This window comes from Vipera ursinii (assembly GCF_947247035.1).
Source record: "Vipera ursinii genome assembly, chromosome: 3".
Taxonomy (NCBI): Eukaryota; Metazoa; Chordata; class Lepidosauria; order Squamata; family Viperidae; genus Vipera; species Vipera ursinii.
The window spans coordinates 17021715-17046121 of record NC_139516.1 but is presented as its reverse complement, the minus strand read 5'-3'; the positions used below and the strand labels follow the sequence as shown (position 1 = coordinate 17046121).

General features: G+C 39.7%; 1 protein-coding gene across 1 annotated transcript in view; it reads left to right on the top strand.

Moving 5' to 3' along the window:
* DOK5 (docking protein 5) overlaps nucleotides 1–18499 on the top strand; it is a gene marked incomplete at its 5' end in the record, with an annotated part of 60745 nt that extends 42246 nt beyond the window's left edge. The window contains 6 exons of the mRNA XM_083357443.1: nucleotides 5480–5594; nucleotides 5704–5823; nucleotides 6674–6863; nucleotides 9362–9497; nucleotides 13449–13569; nucleotides 18105–18499. Coding sequence (XP_083213569.1) covers nucleotides 5480–5594; nucleotides 5704–5823; nucleotides 6674–6863; nucleotides 9362–9497; nucleotides 13449–13569; nucleotides 18105–18163 — 741 coding nt within the window. The 3' untranslated portion in view covers nucleotides 18164–18499. The remainder of the gene's footprint in view (nucleotides 1–5479; nucleotides 5595–5703; nucleotides 5824–6673; nucleotides 6864–9361; nucleotides 9498–13448; nucleotides 13570–18104) is intronic.
* Nucleotides 18500–24407: the final 5908 nt, after the last annotated feature.

The following is a 24407-nucleotide window of genomic DNA, read 5'->3' as shown; positions in this document are numbered from 1 at the left end:
AAAGCTCAGGAGAACCGTATAATGCCAAGATATTCCTATATCATATAAATAGAATAGAATAGAATAGAATAGAATAGAATAGAATAGAATAGAATAGAATAGAATAGAATAGAAAGAATTGGAAGGGACCTTGGAGGTCTTCTAGTCCAACCCCCTGCTCAGACAGTGAAACTCTATACCATTTCAGACAAATAGTTGTCCAATCTCTTCTTAAAAACCTGCAGTGATGGAGCATCCACAATTCTGGAGGCAAACAGTTCCACTGGTTAATTGTTCTAACTGTCAGGAAATTTCTCTTATTTCTAGGTTGCTTCTCTCCTTGACTAGTTTCCATCCATTGTTTCTTGTCCTGCCTTTAGATGCTTTGGAGAACAGCTTGACTCCCTCTTCTTTGTGGCAACCTCTAAGATATTATAACGCTGCTATCATGTCACCCCTATTCCTATGCTACTAGGAATTGAGCTTGAATTCGAGGTGACTTCAACCCCGCCCCCACCCCCCTTTTAGCTTATAGTATAGACTGGTTTTGAAAGATTTTGTTAAGTTGAGGTGAGTACAGATCTTCAATTATCATCAAGAACTCAACAGTTTGGAATCTACTGCAGGGTGAGAATGGATGATGAAAATTGGGGTTGCCATTACTGACGACCTAATTATGTAATGTTTCTTATGGTCAGATTTAGAATTATAAAGCTTGAACAGCCATTGTTAAAGTTATTGAAATTACTAGTGTGTTCCAATAAGTATCATAGATTTAAATTTGTTTTAATTTCACAGAGCCAGATCTGATAATTTTGTTCTTATCACTTCAGTGATTTTTTGCAGTTGTTCAGCTGACTTGGTGATGTCTTCAGCTAACTTATAACTAACACTTTTATTTATAGATATGAGGCCTTGGATGAACTTTTCCATCATCAGGAAGGACCTGTGAATGAAATGCTTCTTCATCTGATTGTAACCTCTTCCTTGTATGGGACAGAATTCAGCATCCAAGCCATGATTAAGACAAATGTGTCTGAATCCTCTAATGTGCATTGGAAAGGAGTTTTCAATTCAAATCTGACCAATTTAATTTTAAATAACAAAAGTTAGGATCAGTATAAGGAGAATTATTAGAAGATTATAGCAGTTACCCCATGGGAACAGATACTACAGAAGACAATTTGTATTTGTGACACAGGGTTGAACTGTGGAATCCTTGGTGCTCTTTGAGCTTGATTGTTTTAATGCAGTTGTTTCATTACCAAACTAGGTAACATCGCTAGTTTGTAATGGAATGTCCACAGGGAAATAACCAAGCTCAGAATGCACCAAGGACTCCATAAATACCATATGTGGGGCTTTCAAACTTGGGGTAGATGTGGGCACCAAGGCCATCAATGTTCTGTTTGCACTCTATAGTACTCTAAGATCAATGGCAAAATGGCTATTTTTTGGGGGGGGCGGTGTTTCATCTTAAAAAAATGTGAGAGGTTTCTGGGAGGTCAGACATTTTCATTTCACTAATTCAACTACTAAAATATTTAAATTATCTGAAAAGCTGTCAAGAAAAATAAGCTCATGTTCTATCTTGTGATCTCTGTACTATTCTAGTAACATCAGATGCCTAAATGAACAAATTGGGGCTGTTGACCCATAGAAAGTTGTCTAGGACTGGTAGTTACAGGGAATCACCTATGTTTTGCTTAGCGTAAGGTGGCTAGAGATACAATCTAATAATGTTAAAACTTGCACTCATTCACTGAAACTAAATGTAGGGAAGTTCAGGTATCTCTTTAAGGGGTGATCTTTGTTTATTAATCTTTGGTATTTTCTGTTATTATCCTGAATATGTAGCTTAATTAAAATTCAAAATGAGCAACAACATAAGAAAGCTGTTGTTCTCACATCTCACCTGTGATGGGGTGTTGCTCTAATATGACAGGGCTCTATGTTTTCCAGGATCTCAACAGTTTGAACTTGGCTTTCTCTGAAAACATCCAATGTGACTTCAGACTCCATTCCAGATAACATTGCCTCCTTTGGAATTTTGAATGAAATTCTGCCTAATCAGTGTATTTATTGTCTTGGTTTGCAGATGTTGGGTTCGGAAGATGAATCTTTCTTGATATCTGTAGTATGAAATCAGAACTTTATTCAGTATAGATAATAGTCATTGGTAATGAACAATCTTCATTGTTTGCTTTATGAGCTGATAAAGTGCAGATGTTTGTTGAAACCCATCGTTCTTCATTTTAAATTTTGACAGAGCAATTGCTCTTTCCAAATCTGACCTTTAAGGATGTACTGATAATGGGAATAGATTGAGAAACATCTTTTTTATTAAATTGTTCTCTCCTAAACTTCACAAAGCCATCATGGGCAACCAATAGCTCATATCCCACCTATATCTAGTTACCTTCACAAAGAAATTGAGTAAGTGTTCAAAAGCAGAATTCAGATTTCAACAGGCTGGGGAAAAATGAAAAAAAAGTGGCTACCAAAGACAAAGTGTTATATGGATAATTGAGAGAGAAAGAAAGTTAGTTTTCAACAATATACCTAGAAATGGATGTGTGTGTCTCTGTGTGATGTGCATTCTAAGATGGTGGCGCCTGGAATGGCTGCGGCTGCATTGGCTCTTGAAGGCGAATAGTTTTGGGAGGGATAGTAAGGGCTATAGGCCACATGATCAGGAAGATTTTAATGTGTTTGAGCAACATGGTGGAACTAAGATAACATACGACATACGACCAACAATCTTTGCTGGCCTGGCGAGTTTCTAGTTGTTTTGGAACTGTCGGTGAGACCGTTAAAAGTCATTGGCACTGTTTGAATTTGTTCTGCCAGCAGCAAGATCTGACTGCTGGCTCAGTGATGGATTCTATTGCAAATCAGGGCTGTTTCCAGAGGAGGCAGAGGAGGAGAGGACCTGGAGCTTATGGAACAAAGGAACTGGATGAGGCTGTCGGCAGGCCCAGAGGAAGAGAGAGAGGCTTTTGGAGGAGTTGGTGGCGGCGGCAGCGTGCTTCAGGGGCGAAAAGAAGCAAGGCCTCTTTAAGGAAAAGGTGGAAGAGTCAGGATCAGAAAAAGGAAAGAAGGCGAGGTTGTCAGAATACAAGCGAATTTGAGGGCTAATCCACATGGAGCCCCATTTCCATCTGTCCTGTTTGCCATTGTTCACTCCCTAGAGACTAAAATAGACAATGTGAAATTTGAGCGGGCCCCGAACAAGGAGTATATATCGGAGGTGGTGACCCTTTGAGAGCTGTATGCAACGAAATTTCATTTTGATGTATGCCGATTGGTGTACATTCAAAGTGACAATAAAGTTATCATCATCATAAATAGAGTGGTGAAAGATGTAGCAATGCCAAGTGACAGCAGCATAAGGAAAGAGTATGAGAAACTGGAGAAATACCAGGGCATGAAGGAGAAACTAGAGAGGATGTGGTCCCAATGGTGTAGACTGTGAGAGTTGCTCCAATAGATTGCAGGAACAACAGAATAACAGAGTTGGAAGGGACCCACTGCTCATTCATACAAATGGTTGTCTAATCTCTTCTTAAAAGCCTCCAGTGATGGAACATCCACAACCTCTGAAGGCAAGCTGTTCCACTGGTTAATTGTTCTCATTCTCAGGAAATTTCTCCTTCATTCTAGATTACTTCTCTCGATTAATTTCCATCGATTGCTTTTTCCCCCCTTCTGGTGCTTTAGAAAAAAAGGTTGACCCCCCTTTTTTGTGGCATCCCCTCGAATATTGGACCATGGGTATCATGCCATCATTAGTCCTTTTCACTAGACTACACCTACCTAGTTCTTGCAACCTTTCTTCAAGTTTTAGCCTCCAGCCCCCTAAATATCTCTCCTGTGTGTGTCTTTGTGTGTATGATATCTATATACATACGAAAAATATAGAGACACTCACATGTGCATGCATGCATGCACACACACACACACACACACACACACACACATACAAACACAACAAACAAACAACTGTGATGTTGTTCCTGGCATCTCTTGGAGCCATTCTCTCAGCCTACCACCACAAAGCCATTTTGGTATTTCCTCCTTACAAGTAAAGTAAAGTTCTCAGACAGTCTGAATCTTTTCTTCACAAAGAGAAGTAACCCTTTATCGATTACCTATTTTGACATTCTCATCCTAACTCTATATTTAAAGTTCCTAGTTCCTATAAATATCTCATTCTTTTTGGTATCCCAGATACATGACTTAGCAGGTTTTCTCTTTCTCATTTCATGACTATAATTTCTTTAGCTTATTACTTCTTATTTCTTTTTTACATTCTGTACGGTATCATTCACCTCCAGAGAGGAAAGATATGTCTGCATGTAGGTGTAGATGCACTTACAAGTGGATAAAAGTTGGGAGCATTGCTGCTTATGAGTTTAATAGTTGCTTGTATAACAGACATGTAGGTATGGTGGTTTTCATGTGCTGACTTAGGACCCTTTAACTCCAAGAGGCTACTGTATATCACAGGGTTTCCCAAATCCCAGGCCTCAGCCCAGTACCTGTGTGAGCAGCAGGCCAGCACATATGCACTCAGCTCAATTTGCAAAAGCAGCGGGCTGCCCTGCATGCACGCAGCTCATCTTGCACGAGTAGTGGGCGAGCATGCACATGTGTGCGCACCTGTATGATGCTTGCGTGGGCTGGTTCCCCTCTCCTCTCCGCTGGGTTGCCAAGCTGTAAAGGTTGGGGACTGCTGGTATATCACCCTGCTAATCTTTCAACATTCATAATACAATTCCTTGATAAACCATATTCCAGACAATTATGTTTGGCCTTTGCTGTTCATTTGTCCTTTTAAGTTAATACACATAGAAGTAGTCCTTGACTTACCACAGTTGGTTTAATGACAGTTTGAAGTTACAACGACACTGAAAAAAGTGACTTATCACCATTTTTCACACTTACAACTCTTGGTAGCGTCACTACAGTCATGTGATCCAAATTCAGATGGTTGGCAACTGACTCATATTTATGACGGTTGCAGCGTCCCAGGGACATGTGATCCCCTTTTGCAACCTTCCGACAAGCAAAGTCAATGGGGAAGCCAGATTCACTTAACAACCGTGTTACTAATTTGACAACTTCAGTGATTCATTTAACAAATGTGGCAAGAAATGTGGGGCAAAATTCAGTTAACAAATGTCTCGCTTAGCAACAGAAATGGGCTCATTTGTGGTCGTAAGTTGAAGACTACCTGTATACTATGTTGTATTTCCATTTCTCCCTTCCTGCATCAGTAGGTACAGTCCAGACTCTGACAAGGCACAGGTAAACTTACCTGACTGTGGAAATGGCCTGTGGAAGTAGAAAACAAAAAAAAAAGAGCTTTTGGTTCTTTACCTCAAATAGATGGTGTCAATGGGTCAGGTTGCACCTGTTACCTAGAATATTCATTGTAAAACAGCCTTAATGAGATTCACGAGTGGCTGTTTTTTTTTGTTTTCATTTTTAATTCCAGGTTACAGAACTTAATCATGTGAAGAATATATTGCGGTTGCCAAAAGGCACAAGGAAACATGCTGTAGGGATATATTTTAATGATGACACATCCAGGACTTTTGCTTGTGAATCAGGTAGGTCTAATGGCATAGACTAATGTATGTGTGTGTGCACAATTGTGGTAGCTGTAAATATTATAATTGCTCCATGCCAATCTGCAGATTTTTGGTCATTTGTATGCAGAACTTGAAGCAGATGAATGGTGCAAAGTCCTTCAAATTGAGTGCCTGGGGACTCAGATTAATGATATTAGCCTTGGAGAACCTGACCTATTGGCTTCTGGTGTAGAGAGGGAACAGAATGGTATGTAAATACATGTTGTATATAACCACAAGTAGACATGTTCAGGGTGCCTTCAAAATGGCTTGATAAAAATCCAGAGATGCTCATTTGTTAAATCTTTTAAATTGGTCATATTTTTTTTATCTGCAAGTCACATCTCTGTTTATATTCTGCTCTCTCTTGCCCCATTCTTTCCCTCTTAGCAGTTAAACTCTGTGTCACCCAACAGAAGTAGATTCAGCATTGCTTATTTAAATGTTTCAATCCTACGTTTTTAAGCAAAGGAAAAATTATTTGAAATGAGAATCAATCTCAGCTGTTGTTAGGAATGTGAGGAATGCTAAACAGTGGCTTATCCAAGGGTTTTGGAACTGTTCATGTTCAAAAGATACTCTTCTACACCACTAAGAACCCTGTTGAGTTCCTAAGTTTTGGAAACAGAAAGTTTATAGGTTGAATCTTGCAGTACCCCAAATTCATAGAATTTAAGTATTAACAATTGCACTGGGGCTCGTGTCTTTGAAGTGGCTTCACATACGTAAACCATAGAGCAAAATAGCATGTCAGACAAAAGACAACACTGAACTTTTATCCTCAGTGAACTACTTTTCTACAACCAGTGGTTTATTTCAGTGACATTCAAAAATACGATTTTCTTCTGCCAACGGAAGTGGTACAATCAAATAAAGTTTTCTAAGTCATGTAACATTGCTCTTTCATTTTGTAGGCTGTTAGGAAAAAAAATGTGGGGGTAATTATGGAGCAATGTGGATATTGGAAAATGTCATGAAAGTGATGCATGATTTCTTATGATTATGCTGGCTTTTAGTTTTGCAAGGATTTTAATTTAAAACTTTTCTTTTTCTCCCAGAGAGATTCCATGTGTATTTGATGCCGTCACCTAATTTAGATGTGCACGGAGAATGTACCTTGCAGATAACATTTGAAAATATTTGTCTTTGGGACATACAGAATCCCAGAATAAAACTCGTATCTTGGCCTTTAAGTGCCCTCCGGCGATATGGACGGGATGCAACCTGGTTTACATTTGAAGCTGGAAGGTTAGAAAATTCTTTTCTGCAGGGTTGTTTTTTTTCTTCATAATGTTGAAAACAGGAAATTCTCTCTGCATTGGAGCCCTGGTATATCCTATTAACAAAACACACACCAAGCCACCAGACATATACAGCAGCAACAACTGTTCTCTCTCCTATTAATATATTTGGTGGCAGAGGAAGTAGGTCTGTTTGGTTTTGGGAGAACAGCCAATATTCTAAATCTCTTGACAAGTGTGAATCTGATTATGGTCTCTTATATTGGGAGCTATAGAAATATGATTCAGACTGGACTGTATATCTTTTCTGGTATTACGTTGGTTACCAAGGACCTTCTTTGGGTCCTTTTTGTTGTTGTTAGTTGCGAAGTCGTGTCCGACCCATCGCGACCCTATGGACAACGTTCCTCCAGGCCTTCCTGTCCTCTACCATCTTCTGGAGTCCATTTAAACTCACGCCTACTGCTTCAGTGACTCCATCCAGCCACCTCATTCTCTGTCGTCCCCTTCTTCTCTTGCCCTCTACCTTTCCCAGCATTAGGCTCTTCTCCAGTGAGTCCTTCCTTCTCATTAGGTGGCCAAAGTATTTGAGTTTTAGCTTCAGGTTGGGTCCTTTTAGATATATATATTTTAATTTCTTCAGCTCAATCTGAAGATACTGCGGAATCAAAGCTATACAGGTAATCCTCATTTTACAACAGTTATTTAGTGACTGTTCAAAGTTACAGCGAAACTGAAAAAAGTGACTTATGGCCATTTTTCACACTTACAACCATTGCAGCATCCCCAAATTCAGATGCTTGGCAACTGACTCATATTTATGACAGTCACAGTATCCCAGGGTCGTGTGATCACCTTTTGTGATCTACTGACAGGCAAAGTCAATAGGAAAGCTGGATTCATTTAACAACTGGTTACTAACATCAACTGCAGTGATTCACTTAACAAGTCTGGCAAGAAAGATCGTAAAATGAGGCAAAACCCACTTAACAAACATCTCATTTAACAACAGAGATTTGGGGCTCAATTGTGGTCATAAGCCAAGGACTACCTGTTACTTTTCTGCATGCAACACAGGTATTCTAGACCTGTGCTTTTTATTCAGGACATTTTAAAAGGAATAATAAAAACACACTTCCCATATGTGCATATACATGTATATTTACACATATATATTCACCCACGTGTACAGATTTTGGCCTGGGTGATGGACAAGAAAAACATTTAACAATGGATTAATTAGAATATTCAGTCCTGGAGGCAAAATCTTTTCTGCTTCAAAAGGGAATAAAAAAGGAATCTTTTTGTACTGAAAGTCCTCTTAAAAGGTACAAGTTTAAGCTGGCTGAAATAGTCAGCCAAAATGGCAGCAGAACTAAATTCAAAGGTAGTACAAAGGTAATTCTCGACTTACAAGCATCCATTTAGCAACTGTTCACAGTTTCAACTGCACAGAAAAAAAAGTTGCTTACAACTTAGGATAATTGCAGCATCCCCACGTGCAAATGATTCAAAATTTAAGTGCTTGGCAACCAACGTGTTTATGACAGTTGCAATGTCCTGGAGTCATATGATCACCATTTCCAACTTCCCCAGCCAGCTTCCGACAAAGTCAACGGGGAAAAAATCAGATTTGCTAAACAATTGTGTGATTTGCTTAACACAAAGATATGGAAGAAGTAGCATTAGTGATTAACTTAATAACCAAAGCAAAAAAGGTCATAAATTTGAGTGTGCTCACTTAACAAATGCCTTACTTAGCAATAGAAATTCTGGTTCCATTTGTGATTGAAAGTTGAGGACTAATCTGAATTCTTCTGCTGCTTCTCTAATCTGTATCTGGCCCCCAGATGGAATAATGGGTTGTAAGCTATCTTGTCATGTAGAGAAAGAATGCATTGTTCAAGGGTATTAAAAAGTAGCCTTCCAGAAAAGAAATAAACTTTAAATTGTAACTATTCTCCCTTGGTGCGCTTTTAATTTCATTAAATGTCCTTTGCATGGCCTTTATTTACATCCCCCAGATGTAGAAATTACTAATGCTTATCTGTCTACCCAAGGATGTATGTGTGATACTTATGTTTGACTAATAACCGTGGTTTAAATTTTAATGCAAGCACCATATGCAAAGTGGACTCTAAGGAGCCTTAGATTTTTGCACATCTCTGCATGTTGTGGTACAGTTCTCCAGTCAATACACACCTGATAGAAAATTGCATATCAAAATCTGCAGAGAAATGTACTTCTGTAGCAATATTTTGCAATGGAAAAGCTACAAAGGAGCATAAAATTGGAACAGGATCGACTTCTGCATCAAGAAATGTGGCAACATTGCAAGAAATATGGAAGGCAGAAATTCATCTGAATTTAATACACTGTTATCTGCTATTTTTGTTTCATCCTTTCTTGCTCCTCTTTTCCCCTCAGCAGAGACCCTGTTATAGGAATGCAAAGTTATAAATTATTCTGATCACATGGGACCACACTCTGTTCTTTTTCTGGCAGGATGTGTGATACTGGGGAAGGCCTATTCATTTTCCAGACAAGAGATGGGGAGGCAATCTATCAGAAAGTCCACTCAGCTGCCTTGACCATAGCAGAACAACATGACCACTTACTGCAGAGTGTGAAAAGCTCCATGGTAGGCCTCCTAATTTCATGAACCACATAAGCCACCTTCTTAATCAAGAGTTCAGGTTTGGATGGTATTAACAGGAATAGCAATAGCAATAACAATAGCACTTAGACTTAAATACTGCTTCATAGTGCCTTTACAGCCCTCTCTAAGTGGTTTACAGAGTCAGCACATTGCCCACAACAATCTGGGTCCTCATTTTACCGACCTTGGAAGGATGGAAGGCTGAGTCAACTTTGAGCTGGTGAGGATCAAACCCCTGGCACTGGGCAGAGTTAGCCTGTTTGCTCTTAATATATTACTCTGCATCTTTGTTTTTAAGCAATGGGTTTATTGAATGAGCCTGTAGCTGCCATTGTGTTTCATTAATGAACAGGGGCAGTGAAGATTGCCGCAAGTATCTTTATTCGCCTCTGTTATAGAATAATAGGCCATACTCCTCCTGATTTTCAGGAACAGGTATTGGGATATCCTCTAGGGCAAAGGCACCTTTTAAGACTTGTGGATCCCATCTCCCAGAATTCCCCGTCTACAAATAAAGTTTTTTCTTTATGTGCTTTTTAAATTGTTTTCGCTGACCATTAATAATAATTTTTATTTAAATACATTTGTTTCCTTTGATTAAATGCTTTTCTCCAATCCTTCTACTCTATCACAGTATTTGAAATATCTTTAAAAATAGTCTTTTAAAAATATTTTACCTGTCCTTTATTTTAAACAAGTAAGATTCTGCTAATTCAAAAAGATGAGAGATACAGAGGGATACCCTTTAAGTTGTTTTCAAATGCATTTTCTTTAAAAATGTGCTACAGTTACTAAAATAGATTTCCAATTGTTTCCATGACAGTAAAATATAGGATAATTTTGTAAAATCCTTTGAAGCTTTACTTGATGGAACATATTTATTTAACAGTGTGGGTAGAAGCTTTTATTGCATGGTGTAGTTGTAATCTAGATGCAGGTGTTAAAGAATTCAAATTGGGTATTGCATTCTTCTGTTTCCTGCTTTGTTTATTTTTTATCCCAGTGGAGACAGTTACTGTTTTTGAAAATCTAGAAGGGGTTCAGAACTTGTTCAAATATTTTTAACCTTCAAAAAGCCTGGTAGGCTTATCACAGCTGTGACAAAAACTTCTTCTCTTATCTAGTACTCCCTGGAAAGACCAGGTGACACTTGGCATTGTTTTTATCACTTGGCCAGTCCAAGAAATACTAGAACTGTCCTCTCTTTTAGGAGTTGTTGCAGCAGTTCATAAAAGTTTAAGCAAAAGCTAGGAGAAAGCTGCTTTTCCTTTAAAATATGCCACTCTTCGGTTCTGCTCTTTCTATGTGTATGTGGAAAGAGAGAAGGAGGGAAAGTGTAAACATTTAGATAAAATCTCATTCGTACCTAACGTCAGTGGTGGGATTCAAATATGTGAACAATCGGTTCTCTGTGTGGATGCCGCTTCCGGAAGTCCATTCTGGGCCTGGGCAACAAAAAATTAGCTACCGGTTCTGCCGAAGTGATGCAAACCAGCTGAATCCCACCACTGCCTAACATTCATCCTGCCATGGTTCCTCTGAGGAAAAAAAAGAACACTCTGCAAATTTTCTTCCAGAAGAAATTGTGACAAAGTTCTTTGACATTAATAGAATATTGTTTGTTAAAATTCATGCTTTTTTTTTTACAGGGGAAAAGAATTATAAGCTTTCCCTAGTGTTTTTGTCTTTGAATGGCCATGCCATGGTTTATTTTCCCTACTCTTAGAATAACATACTTTATATTATTCTGAGCAAGTGGGATAATATGTAGCATACTCTTAACTGCCTCCACTGCAAAACCTCCCTAAGGTAGAATTACTATGAAATCAATTTTCATAACATGCTTTTCCTTTTTCATTTTATACTGTGGAAGCCTAATCACACATTTTCCTTCCCTTCTTTGGAAAGTATATCAGAGAATGACTGTAATCAGTTTTAAATGATGGCCAAAGTTGAAATCCGAAAAACAAAGTCAAGTTTACCTACGAACATTTATGAACAATGCCAGGTTTACTTAAACTTCTCACCAAGAATTGGTGAAAGTTTTGATACTATGCTGGAAATGGAGAATAAGTTGCTTTCATTGACTGATGTACAGATAGAACAGAGCAGACGCTACAGAAGTAAAATGACCCATGAGGAACAAGACATGGCAGGATAAACGTGGCCCTGGGGGAAGTTCATATGTAGCAATCAGTGTTTGTCTCCCATTGTTATCAATGTATCTTAAAAAATCTCTCATTTGTTTGGCTGCCAACAAGAAGACTCAGGTATTCCCATAAAATAACTAATGTCATCTAGTCTTTATTTCAGTGATTTCTCTACTCCAGAGACCTTAAATCAGGGGTGTCAAACTGCCGGCCTGTGGGCCGGATGCATCATTTATTTATTTATTTTAATTCCATTTATATCCCGCCCTTCTCCGAAGACTCAGGGCGGCTTACAAACTTAGCAGTAGCCTTCATTCTATGTATATGCCTGCTTATTAGGGCTTTCACACAACCCCCAAGCGGCATTATTACAAAGTCAGCTTAATTGCCCCCAACAATCTGGGTCCTGCCATGGTTTTGGCATCATGCCAAAACCATGCCTACCCCATTGCCGGCAATGGGAAAAAAGTTGCGATAGGTTACGACATGTCATGTGACGTGCCAGTTTGACACCCATGCCCTAAATCTCTCTCTCTCTCTCTCTCCCTCTCCCTCTCTCTCTCTCTCTCTCCCTCCCTCTCTCTCTCTCTTTCTCTCCGCATATTGAGAGAGATAAATTGTTAGAATGGCTTCTAGTAAGGCTAGTATTTTGAAGATATCTCCCACCTTGCTAGCATTTGAAAAAAATGAATGCAACTTTAAATATATGGTGTGTCGCTAATTCTCTACTCTCTAAATTGTTTATCTCTGCATGCTTAACAGTAAATGTAACAAAGGAAGACTGCATAAATGCACAAAAACACATCAGTGTTATTTCTCAGTCAAGGTGGTATGCTAAAATCTTGGTTTATGGGATCCATTTTTTCAAAGGAGTTATCAGTGTGACTCTTGATATCTCTACTCTCTTTTTTCCACTAATAATCTAATTACAGAGTTAGAAATGGCCACTTAGGCCAGCTGCAATGCCCAGCTCAGTACTGGAGCCTGAGAGATGATCTTCTAAGCCTTCATAGGAACGTGTCTAACAAAGGGGAGGCCAATGCTTCTTTGTTCCAGTGTTGAATAGCTCTTGCTATTATTTTCGAACATTCAGTTGGAATCTGCCTTCCTGTAATTTAAATCATTTTTATGCATTGCATTCTGGTTGTTAAAAGCCCTTGGCCTGTTTTTGCAGAGCTACTATTTCCAGGATTCCTGAAATTGGAAAAAGTGTTTGTTTGTTTTGCATGTTTGCAATATATTTTATCCAATATAAATTAAATTAAGGGTAAATACAACCTCTTAGGTGATCACACTATGAATCTGGCTGAGAAAAGCCAGTGAGAAGGAATGAAAGACAGATAGGCTTAGAGGGCAAACCTGTGGGTTACGTTTCATGGGTTTCATTCCCAGGAACCATAAACATCTAGAATATGTGCTGAAGTACAATATGGCATTTTCAGATACTTTTGAACCTCCATCAACTTCAGTATGGCCATAGCAAAGAACTGGAGGGTATCGAGCTGTTTAATATCAGACTGAGTCTATGTGTTTGTTAGGAGTCAAAAATAACTTAACGGCACATAATCAGGTTGCCTATCTGAATACTGAAGATAATAATCTTAATTGATAAAGCCAGATTATTCTAATTTTCTTCTGCTTTCTTAAGTTATATAAACTGTCGTTAATTTTGGGATATGAGCTTCCTCTTTGAAGAGATGAAAAGCATTAGAATCAACCTAGGTTTTGATGTGACATGTTGAAGATGTATTTCATGGGGTCCTCATATATTCATCTCTTTCAGCTCCAGATGAAAATGACTGAGAGAGCAGTTTCTCTTGGTACCATGGTCCCTTTGCCCCGGAGTGCCTATTGGCAGCACATCACACGGCAGCACAGTACCGGACAGCTCTTTGGCTTACAAGGTAGGGTGCTGATATAAAATTTCCAAAAATAGTCCCATCAGGTGATGTTATGCGTGAAAGATCTTGAGAGCCAAGAGATGTAGTCAAGGAAACAGTCAATAAGAGACAACATTGCCTGCAACTGGATAATGGGTAGGGCAAGAAGCTCAGAAGGGACCATCCCTAATTTCTTGGGCTGCAAAGGAGGTGGAGGGAGAGAAGTACTTTGCAAGGTTTTGTTCAATGTAGTTTTACAATGAAGTAGAATTAGCTCATCTGATTGGGATCTAGTTTACACTGTGAAGTTGACATCAAACTTGCAAGTCTGAAAGTTCACCTCAACAAAGCCACCCCCATCTAATTTATATCCTAAGAAAATAGGGAGGGTCCCTTCTGAACCTCTTGTCCCACCCACTATCCAGTTGTGAGCTATGGTGTCTCTTATCTTATTGTTGCCTTGGCTGTGGCTCTTGGTCTTTCCCATATAACATTGCATATTGAACCTCAGAATCATTTATACACCAATGTACAGAGTCACAGGTACTGCCACACCTTAGTATGGTATTGCATTAATCAGTGACAGTGTTCAGTGCTTTCTTTCTCTCCTGGGTAATGACCTTCTTTGGCTTCCCATTTTTAAGGAAGCACTAATTTTTTTTAAATTATGCTTGTATTACAAATCTTGATGCTTGCCTTCCAAATAGAATTGGAAATCAACTTCAGGCCATAGTTCCCAGATTTAGTTTTGCAGATAAAGCACACTTTGCTGATTTGGATGTGGTGAAAAAGTATGGTTTGGATGGATGAATGAATGAATGAGGAAGTTGCAAGTAAATTAGTGAGTGTAAAATTAGGAGGAAGAACGAAGGGAAAGCATGCAACCTTCATGTTTGCATAGGAGAGATTGTTGCTACCTATGAAGAGAAAGGTGGAAGACCTCTTAGTTGAAAATGTGGCTGACATGCTTTTTAGATGTCACATAATTATTTTCATTTAAGAAATGAAATGGGTATGTGTAATTTAATGAAGAGGGAGGGGTGACATGATAGCAGTGTTCCAATATCTCAGGGGCTGCCACAAAGAAGAGGGAGTCAAGCTATTCTCCAAAGCACCTGAAAGCAGGACAAGAAGCAACGGATGGAAACTAGTCAAGGAGAGAAGAGCAACCTAGAACTAAGGAGAAACTTCCTGACAGTTAGAACAATTATCCAGTGGAACAACCTGCCTCCAGAAGTGGTGAATGCTCCAACACTGGAAGTTTTTAAGAAGAGACTGGCCAGCCACTTGTCTGAAATGGTATAGGGTTTCCTGCCTGAGCAGGGGGTTGGACTGGATGACCGCCAAGGTCCCTTCCAACTTATTATTATTATTATTATTATTATTATTATTATTATTATTATTATTATTATTATTATTATTATTATTATTAAAAATATACATTTTGTGAATAAAACCTACTAATTATATCTGAGCGTCCAAGTAATCTTGATTAGATTGCAGATGGAATTAAATAAGTGGCCTGACTTCAAAGTGTTGATCAAGCCACCCATTTTGGAAAGTCTGTGACAATTAAGTCACAGGCTTAATTGATTAATCTTCATACCACCTCATTTCACCTAATCTAATAGGTCTTTATTGAAAGTCATTGCATGTTATCTTATCTTGCTGATATTTAGATTGTGAAAGCCAACAGCAATCTATCAGATTCTAAATCCTGACTGTTCCTGATAAAAACCACCCAGGTTTTAATTCTTTACATTCTAAATAAATTCTTATGCACACCCAATGACCTTCTGGTAGTCAATATAAATAAAAATACTATTTAGGATATACACTTGTAGGAAAAAAAAGTGCAGCAGAGCAGCCATCATATATATTAATGTCCCACTCGTCATCTTCAGGCTGGTGTCTTTGGCAGCCTGAAGATGACGAGTGGGACCTTGTCGAAACGTCACCAAGACACTCTCAATCTTATATATATATTTCAGTCTCCCTTAATTCTTTGTTAGTAATTTACACAAAATATATGAGCTGTCCGGTGTGACTACTGCCTGTTCGATGGCCTTCAAGATAAGCTGAAAACAGGAAATAAAGATTTGCCCCATGTTTGGGACCTAGCAAGGTAATCTAAATAGTTAACATTTGACACATATCTCCCCTTGCAGAAAGCTAACAAAGCGAGAGAGATCCTGTGGCTCAAGAGGTAAAAACAACTGCCTAATGTGCAATCAGCCCAGGTTCGAATCTCAGAAGGGTATGGCTGACTGATGAAAACTAATAAGTTAGAAATGCATTTCAGTCTCCCTTAATTCTTTGTTAGTAATTTACACAACATATATATGTTTTTTCCCACGTAGAGTTGAAGGTGTAGGAGCAACGTTTCGACGGAATCCCATCCATCATCCTCAGGCTGGAGGCTTCAGCTTCCTTCTTCCAGTTAGGCAATTATTCTAAATGCACTTCTAATTGTGTCTCATGTGTGATGAAAGGCAAATTTTATATCTATCTCTCCTAAATAAACTTATTTCTAGTAAGGAAAAAAAAATGTTGCTGTTATTTTTACAGCTTCAGTTCAAACCTTGTTGATTTGTCTTATAATCTCTGAGGACATCTAGTGGCCATAATGTCCAATATAATTTATTTGTGAGGCATGGGAAAGAAAAGTAATGAAAAAGAAGTGCTATTAAAGGTATATGTAATCCTTCATTTACAACTGTAATTGAGCCCAGAAGAAGAGCGGGGTCAAATTATTTTCCAAAGCACCAGAAGGCATCATAATTTCAAAAATAGTTGGGAGTAGTTCTGGGGAGATCTATAGTAACTATGAACAGTGGTTAATGGTTGTTTATGAACTGGTCACAAATCAGGGACTACTAGTTACCAACTGGCTTCTGGGTGCAATTCAAGCCATAATGGCACGGGGCTTGGCTATCTAATGGACCACTTGCCTCCTGTAGTTTCTGTCTGTTCTATTTGATTGGACAGAGTTGGTATGTTTAAGTCCCGTAAGTAGTGTCCTCTGATGGGACCCAGAAAGCAGTCCTGTTGTTCCAGAGATGGGAGTCCTCATTCTATGACCACATTCAAATGAGTTCTTTAAAATGGCCTCCCCCTTTAGCCTCAGGCAAGGGTGCGTGATGAAGGAATGCATTGTATAAAGTGTGTCTTGGTTTGGTCTTCCTGGATGCTACCTGTTTTTTCCCCTCACTGTTATTGTTTAGTTGTTCTAATTTGCCCTTAACATTGCAAAATGCCCAGAGTCATTATGCATTCAGGTGGCTTTACAGATTTGATAAATAGACCAATAAATAAAGGACAAAGACTTTCTGAAAGCTAGTGACTATTAATGGCACACTGTAAATATACTTTTCAGTATCTTTTAAAATCAGCTTTTTTGTCTTCACCCCACCCCAACCCTTCAGTGCTTGCTTCAATTTGTGTTTCTCCCAAGTCTTATGTTTTCATAGGCTTGTTATGACTTTCCTCCTCCTAGATCATATTTTACTTGCTAGGCCCAGCACAGGTAGAAACACAAATATGAAATATACAATACTACTACTACTACTACTACTACTACTACTATTAGCAACAGTTTTTGTTGAAAGCAAGAAAGTGTTTTATTTCTCTTTTTATTCATGAAGGATTGTCCACAGGGGATCAAGAAAGATAAGATGGTGGTCATAGTTTCATGATCAAAACCCTACCCTACCCTACTGTGATAGAATGTGGTCCAGATTCCCAGGACGGAGGGAGTGCATTCCAGAGGAGCAAGAGACAATGGAGAAGTAGCAATAGCACTTAGACTTACATACCACTTCATAATGTTTACAGCACTCTCTATGCAGTTTATAGAGTCAGCATATTGCCCCCAATGATCTGGGTCCTCATTTTACCAATCTCGGAAGGATGGAAGGCTGAGTCAACCTTGAACCAATCAGGATCAAACTCCTGGCAGTAGGCAGAGTCAGCCTGCAATACTGCATTCTAACCACTGCACCACCATGGCCCGAGTTCTTTAAAGTGTGAGAGAAAGAGAGTAAATACAGTTACAGTGCTCCCCAATAGTTCCCAGAGTATCTATCCATGTCAAGTAATTGCTTGACATGGCAAGATTTTTTTTTATCTATAGGTGAGAACAGTAAAGGAAATGGCTTAGAAGAATCTCAGTGTTTCTCTCTTGGTTTTTGGAACCTGCTTATATGAAAACAGGAAAAAGACGGGGCTTTATTAGTAGTTTTGGCCATAATCTGGACTCTTTAGTTCTCTGCAGAAACCTCTGGGTGAGGACAAAGTGAAGGAGGTTTGGATTGGCATTTCAACACCTCAAGTATTGTTTTGCAAATGGAATGGATAGTGTGCAAAGCTCTATAAAAATCTGAATATTAGAATGAAGGGAAAAAATACTTTTCTTTGTCAGGATGCTTTTGGGCATCTCAAACCTAAGTTTTAACAGTAAAAGTGGGCAGCTGCTTAATCAGGCAAACTGATTATATCCTGAACATGTGATAATTTGCTGACATAATTTTTCTTTTTCCCTTTTGTTTGATTTGGAGAAGATAGCCCACTGAAGATCCACAGAACAGAAACCTTTCCCAGCTATCGGTCAGAACATTGATAAAATGGAGCCAAGGACTTTAACAAGCCATGTGTGTCCATGTTGAGATAGACTGGGCCAACACCAAGGCTTGCAATCAAACTGGACAGCAGATGAAGGGAAGAAAGACTGGATTATAACTGCTAGATTATTTCTCAATTTTCAGGAGGAGACTGGCTTGAAATTATCACTTGTAATTTGCAGTGTTTCATAATCACATCTGGAACAAAGAAACTTTCTTTCAGCATGGGCTTCATGTATAGTTAATATCTGCTGTTGATTTGTCCTTTGATATCAGTTGTTCAACATTTAGTTCATCCATTTTGCTGTTTTCTTGAATAATGTAGTTTACAGTCTATTTTCTTGTTTCAACACTGACTGTAGCACTTTTCCACTTTTAAGAATGGTTGCTTATTTTTAGGAACAGGAATCAGTTGTCCCTGTCTATTAAAGTCTGGTTTTGTCTCAGTTAAGCTATCTAAAGATAATTCTTGTGTCTCTATGTTTATTACATGTTCAAGTGCTCAAATATGTATTTCAGAACTTTAGAAATAAAATAGCCTTTCCCATATTGTTAGAAAGATTACACGTGACTTTTCTGGGATGCGCAAAAAGAGGTATAATGCCCAAGATTCTGTAGGCCATAATACTAATCCATTTGGCATTAGCAACACTTTGCTTTAAGCTAGCAGCCCCCAACCATTTGGGCACCAGGGACCCCTTCCATGGAGAGAAATTTTTCCACAGATTGGAGGGGGTTTTTGTGCTTTTGTGTGCTGCCTGCATCCCACAGATTAGGCTTTGCTTGTTTGTGTGGCCCAGTTTCTACATGCTGCTGGTCCATGGACTGGGGTTTGGAGTTGGGAACCCCTGCTTTAAACCCCATGTTAATATTATGCACTGGAAAGATTTCATATTGTATGAATGGTTCAATACCTGCTTAGAACACAGAGAAGCACTTTTACATTTTTGCTAGTTCGTGATATGAGAGCATGTTAATGACAGGTAATGCTCAACTTACAACCATCCATTTAGCACCTATTCAAAGTTTCAGATGGACAGTGGGACCCTGGTGTGTGTGTGTGTGTGTGTGTGTGTGTGTGTGTGTATGTGTGTGTGTAGTAACAATTACTGCTTACACAGATTTTTCCTCAGATCTCACCTTATGTAAGGACCTGCCTCAACTAGGTCTTCCAAGGAAGCAGAACTCTTGAAACAGGCATTGTCTCAAAAGGAACTTTTATTAGGGACTAGTGATAGTGAGGAAAACAAGGCGAGATCTGAGGAAAAACCTGTGCAAGCAGTATATCAAAAGCAGTAACGTTACTCCTTCCCCCAGGCTCCCACTGTCCATTTGAATTGCAGCCAATCCACAGGTGGCATAGTGCAGTGGCGTAGCGTGGGGGGTGCAGGGGGGGGCGGCCGCACCAGGCGCAACATCTGGGGGGGCGCGCTCGCACTGAGCTGCTCAGGGAGCCCCAAGGGCTGCACAGAGTTGGCTTGGCTCCGCTCTCGAGCTGCTCTTTCTTGCAAAGCGAAATGAGTCCGGCAGGTGAGATGGGTGGCCACATAAACTGAATAAAATAAATAGAAGCGGCCAACTCTCCTCCCAGGCTCAGGCCAACCGCAAGCGCCCCGCAGGCGCCCTGGCAGGTTTGGCCGAGCGAAGACGGACCCGCTGGCCGGCCGGCCTAGCTTCGTGCACATGCGTGGCTTTATTTAGCGGGGCTCACGTGCGAGCTTGAATGCAGTGGCTCTTGCAGGTCGGAGCCCCGCCCAGCAGCCCTCGAGAGGGACCCGGAAGCATCCCGCATGCGCGCGACTCTTCTTGGAAAGTCTACGCCGCTGCGGGGTGCGTCTTTTCAGCAGTGCCGTGACGTCACCGCCTGCCCGCCCCTCTATTTCCGCTTCCGGTTGCCTTGCCCCGGGTGCTGACAACCCACGCTACGCCACTGGCATAGTGTTTTGGTAACTGGCTCTTTTGGCATGCTCTTCAAGGTCTCTCTCACTTTTGTTTCCCTCTGGCTCCAAATGCAAACCGTTTCTTGGATAAGGGTGATATTATTCGGCTGCATTCCTTCTCCTGGGGGAAGGGCAAAGTGGCAAGACAGTGCAAAGCATCCCCAAGACCTCTCCCCTCCCAACGGAATGGCAGGCCCCAAAGAATGTTTATATACTATAGGAAAAGAAGCAACACATTTCTTTGGGGATCTGACAGTGGCAGAAAAAAGTGACTTATGACTAGTCCTCACATTTATGACCACTGAAGCATCCCCATAGTCACATGATCAAAATTCAGGCACTTGGCAACCATCATGTATTTACAACACTTGTAGCATCCTGGGGTCGAGTGGTTGCCATTTGGGACCTTCTGAGACAGCTTCCAACAAACAGAGTCAATGGAGGAAGCCAGCTTTGTTTAAAGACCATATGATTCACTTACCAACCATGGCTAAAAAAAGGTTAAGCCACGTACAACTCACTTAATGATTGTCTTGCTTAGCAATGGAAATTCTGGTTCCAATTGTGGTTGTAAGTTGAGGACTGTGACAGAGAAAGGATATCAAAGCTCATGAACTTAACTATCATAATTATGGTTAAAATGATTTAGGTTATAACCCCCCTGCCCAGGGCAGGAATCCTAGACAAATATTCTAAAACCTTTGAAAATCTCTAGTGATGGGCCATCTATAACTCCAGGAAGAACCTCACCTGCTATTTAGTAGTTTTCACAGTGAGGAAATTCACCCTTATTCTCAAGTTCAGTTCTTTATGCTAAATATACTGTGAGCTGTGATGGCACAGTGGTTAGAATGCAGAATCAAAGGCTAACTCTGTTCACACTGCCAGGAGTTTGATTCCTTAATTCCTGACTGGCTGAAGGTTGACTCAGCCTTCTATCCTTCCAAGGTCAGTAAAATGAGGACCCAGTTTGTTGGGGGCCATATGCTGACTCTGTAAACCAGGGGTGTCAAACTGCCAGCCCATGGGCCGGACACGTCCCCTGGAAGCCATGCCCACCCCATTGCCGGCAATGGCAAAAACATCCCGATACGTTGTGCGATGTCATGTGATGTTGCAAATTTGATATGTCTGCTGTAAACCATTTACAGAGGGCTATAAAGCACAGTGAACCGGCATATAAGTCTAAGTGCTATTGCTATTGTTATACATAAACATAACCAGATCCTTTAACTTTTCTAAACAAGATTTAGCATCATTAGATGCACCTAAGTATTAATTTGTTTTTGACACATTGTCTTACATTCAAGTAATGAAGATCTGTATGTTTGGATCTTGTTCTGACTGCAGCATTCTTTGCCATCTTTATCGCAGCTTGATTGTCCTCATACACAATAAATGGATCATTTACATTTAAACCCATATCCAACAGTAATTGTTTGTACACTAGCAGTTCTGTACATAACACTGATAAACAGGAAAATTCAGCCTCCATTGTAGACAAGCTTATGTGCTTTTGCCTGATAGACTTCCATCCAATCAAAGAATCACCAAACATTATAGCCAATCCTGAAGTAGATTTACGAGTGCTTGTATCAGAGGCAAAACTTGCATCTGCATATGCAGTGAGGATTAACTCACAATTTGGCTCTAGATATAACGAGTAGTGAATAGTCTGCTTTAAATACCTCAATACTCGTTTAGCTGCTTGCCAGTGTCTAACAGTTGGTTCATTGTTGTACCTAGCCAATTGGTTTACACAGTAGGAAATGTCAGGTCTAGTCCAATTACTAAGATACATAAGGCTTCCTATCAAAGATTGGTACATAGTCTTATCAAATACAGGACTCTCAACATTAGTGTCCTTGAAATCTACAGCCATCGGAGTTTTTGCTGATTTACACATTTCCATGTTGTATCTCTTTAATAACTGAGATATTTTACTGGCTTGTGAAATCTTAAAACCTCTATTTGTTTTAACAATATCTAACCCCAAATAGTGGCTTATTTCTCCAAGGTTCCTAATTGTTAATTTACCTTGCAACCTTGAAATGATGTTCTGTGCTTCTAGCTCAGTCTTCGTTATGATTGCAATATCATCAGTAAACAGTAAAAGTAAAGATAATACTCCATTGTGTTCTCTCCTGAACAAACATGGATCAGCATCACTGGCTACAAAACCTATCGCACTCAACTCGTTGACTATACATTTATTCCATTCATAACCTGATTGTTTTAATCCATAAAGTCTTTTCTTTAACTTCCAACAATCATTATCTCTATCATTGGTCACTCCTGGTGGTATTCTTGAATAAATGTTGTGTTGCAATGGAGCATGTAGGTATGCAGTTTCCACATCCACATGGTTAACTTTATATTGGCTTTTAGCTGCCCACACCAAAGCTGCTCTTAAAGTGGTTGCCCTCAGACTAGGTGCAAACACCTCATCATAATCCTCAGTAGTTTGAGCAACCAAACATGCCTTATGGGTTACAGACCCATCTACACCCTTCTTTATTTTATAAATCCATTTGCAACCTATAGCTTGCTCACCAGGTGGCAGTTTTGCTTTCTTGTAGACTTTAAGATCCTGCAAAGACTTTAATTCCCTATTCATTGCAGCTTTCCATGCTTTCATCATAGTTGGAAGGCTCTAATTCAACTTGGCATACTACACTGGTTTCATAACGATCTGGTGGCCGTCTTATGCGCGTTGAACGCCTAGGTAGTACAGGGCTTTGTACTGGTGTTTCCTCTGTTCCCTCCTTTATCTCCCCTATCCCATCTTCCTTTTTTAAAGGTACAGAAGATGTCTTATTATTTCTAGCTATGTCATCAGAGGAGTCCTCAAATACTAGAGGATCTGTGTTAACTGTTTCTTGTTCTAATCTATCCCAACCAATGTGCTCAAGGAATTTGGCACTTGCACTACTATATACAGTACATTGGTGGTGCCTTGTTCCCAGAAATGATAGGATCTATGATTAGATTCATAACCCACAAAGTATAATTGCCTAGCCCTACTGTATGTTGGCCTTTACTCCTGAGTTGTGCAGGAATGTGGACCTATGCTGGGGTGCCAAACATGTGCAGGTAATCAAGGTTTGGTTTTTTATCATGCCATAGTGTATATGGTATTTTACCAGTGGAAGAATTAACCACTACATTTAGAACATGGTTTGCACATTTTGCTGCCTCCCCCCACAGTCTATCTGTTAAGCCAGAATCTTTCAACATAGTTCTCATCATGGCTTGTAACGTTTGCCCACGTCTCTCAACAAATGCATTATGTTGAGGCCCATAAGGGGCTGAACGTTTATGCTCAATGCCTGCTGATTCTAGCATATCTACAAACCGCTTGTTTGTAAATTCAGTGCCGTTATCAGTTATTATGCACTGAACTTTTTGCTTTGTTTTCCTCTCGACAAACTTAAGCCAGTTTGAATATTGTTGGAAAGTGTCTGCCTTTGACTTAAGCAGATAACAAAAACCATAACGAGAGTAATGGTCAAGGATACTTAAAATATAACATGATCCTTCTAAACTAGGCTTCATGGGTCCAATTAGATCTGCAAATAAAACTTCCAAAGGGACAGTGGTCTTGAAACAGTTTAACCTGTTTGCAGGAGTTGCCTTGCCTGATTACAGGCATTGCAATTCAGGTATTTCTTACATGGCTTCAGTTTTATGCCTTGTACTAACTCAACTGTTCTACGTAGTGAGTTAAAGTTCACATGCCCTAACCGCCTATGCAGTAAATGTATGCACTCATCATGCTGCTTCTTGTTCTCACTTATAGAGTTAGCATTAGCTGTACTAACCGGGTTACCAGTGAGAACAAACAAACCATTTTTTAAATTAGCAGTTACACAGGTTCCATTCCTTTCTATAATACATTTCTCCCCTTTGAACGTTACCACAAACCCAACCTTAACTAATTCCCTTACGGATAAAAGGTTAAATCTTAGCTTAGGTATATACAACATAGGTAACTGTTCATCAATGTATGGACAATAGGAATTACCTTCACCAGAGGCCTTCATCCTCCAACCATTGGCCAGTGAAACATGTTGATTGCTGTTTTTCATATGAACAAACCTCTCTTTGGTGATACATTGTGAAGCCCCACTATCAACCACCCACAGCTCATTATTTCTGGATGTTGGTTCACCAGAAACAGCCAAACCAATGCCCTTCTTTGCTTTCCCACCGCAAACATTCTGTTTTCTACCCTTTCTACAGAATTTGGCTATATGCTCTCTAGCCCCACAAGAATAACATTTCTTGACGTTGTAAGCAGTGG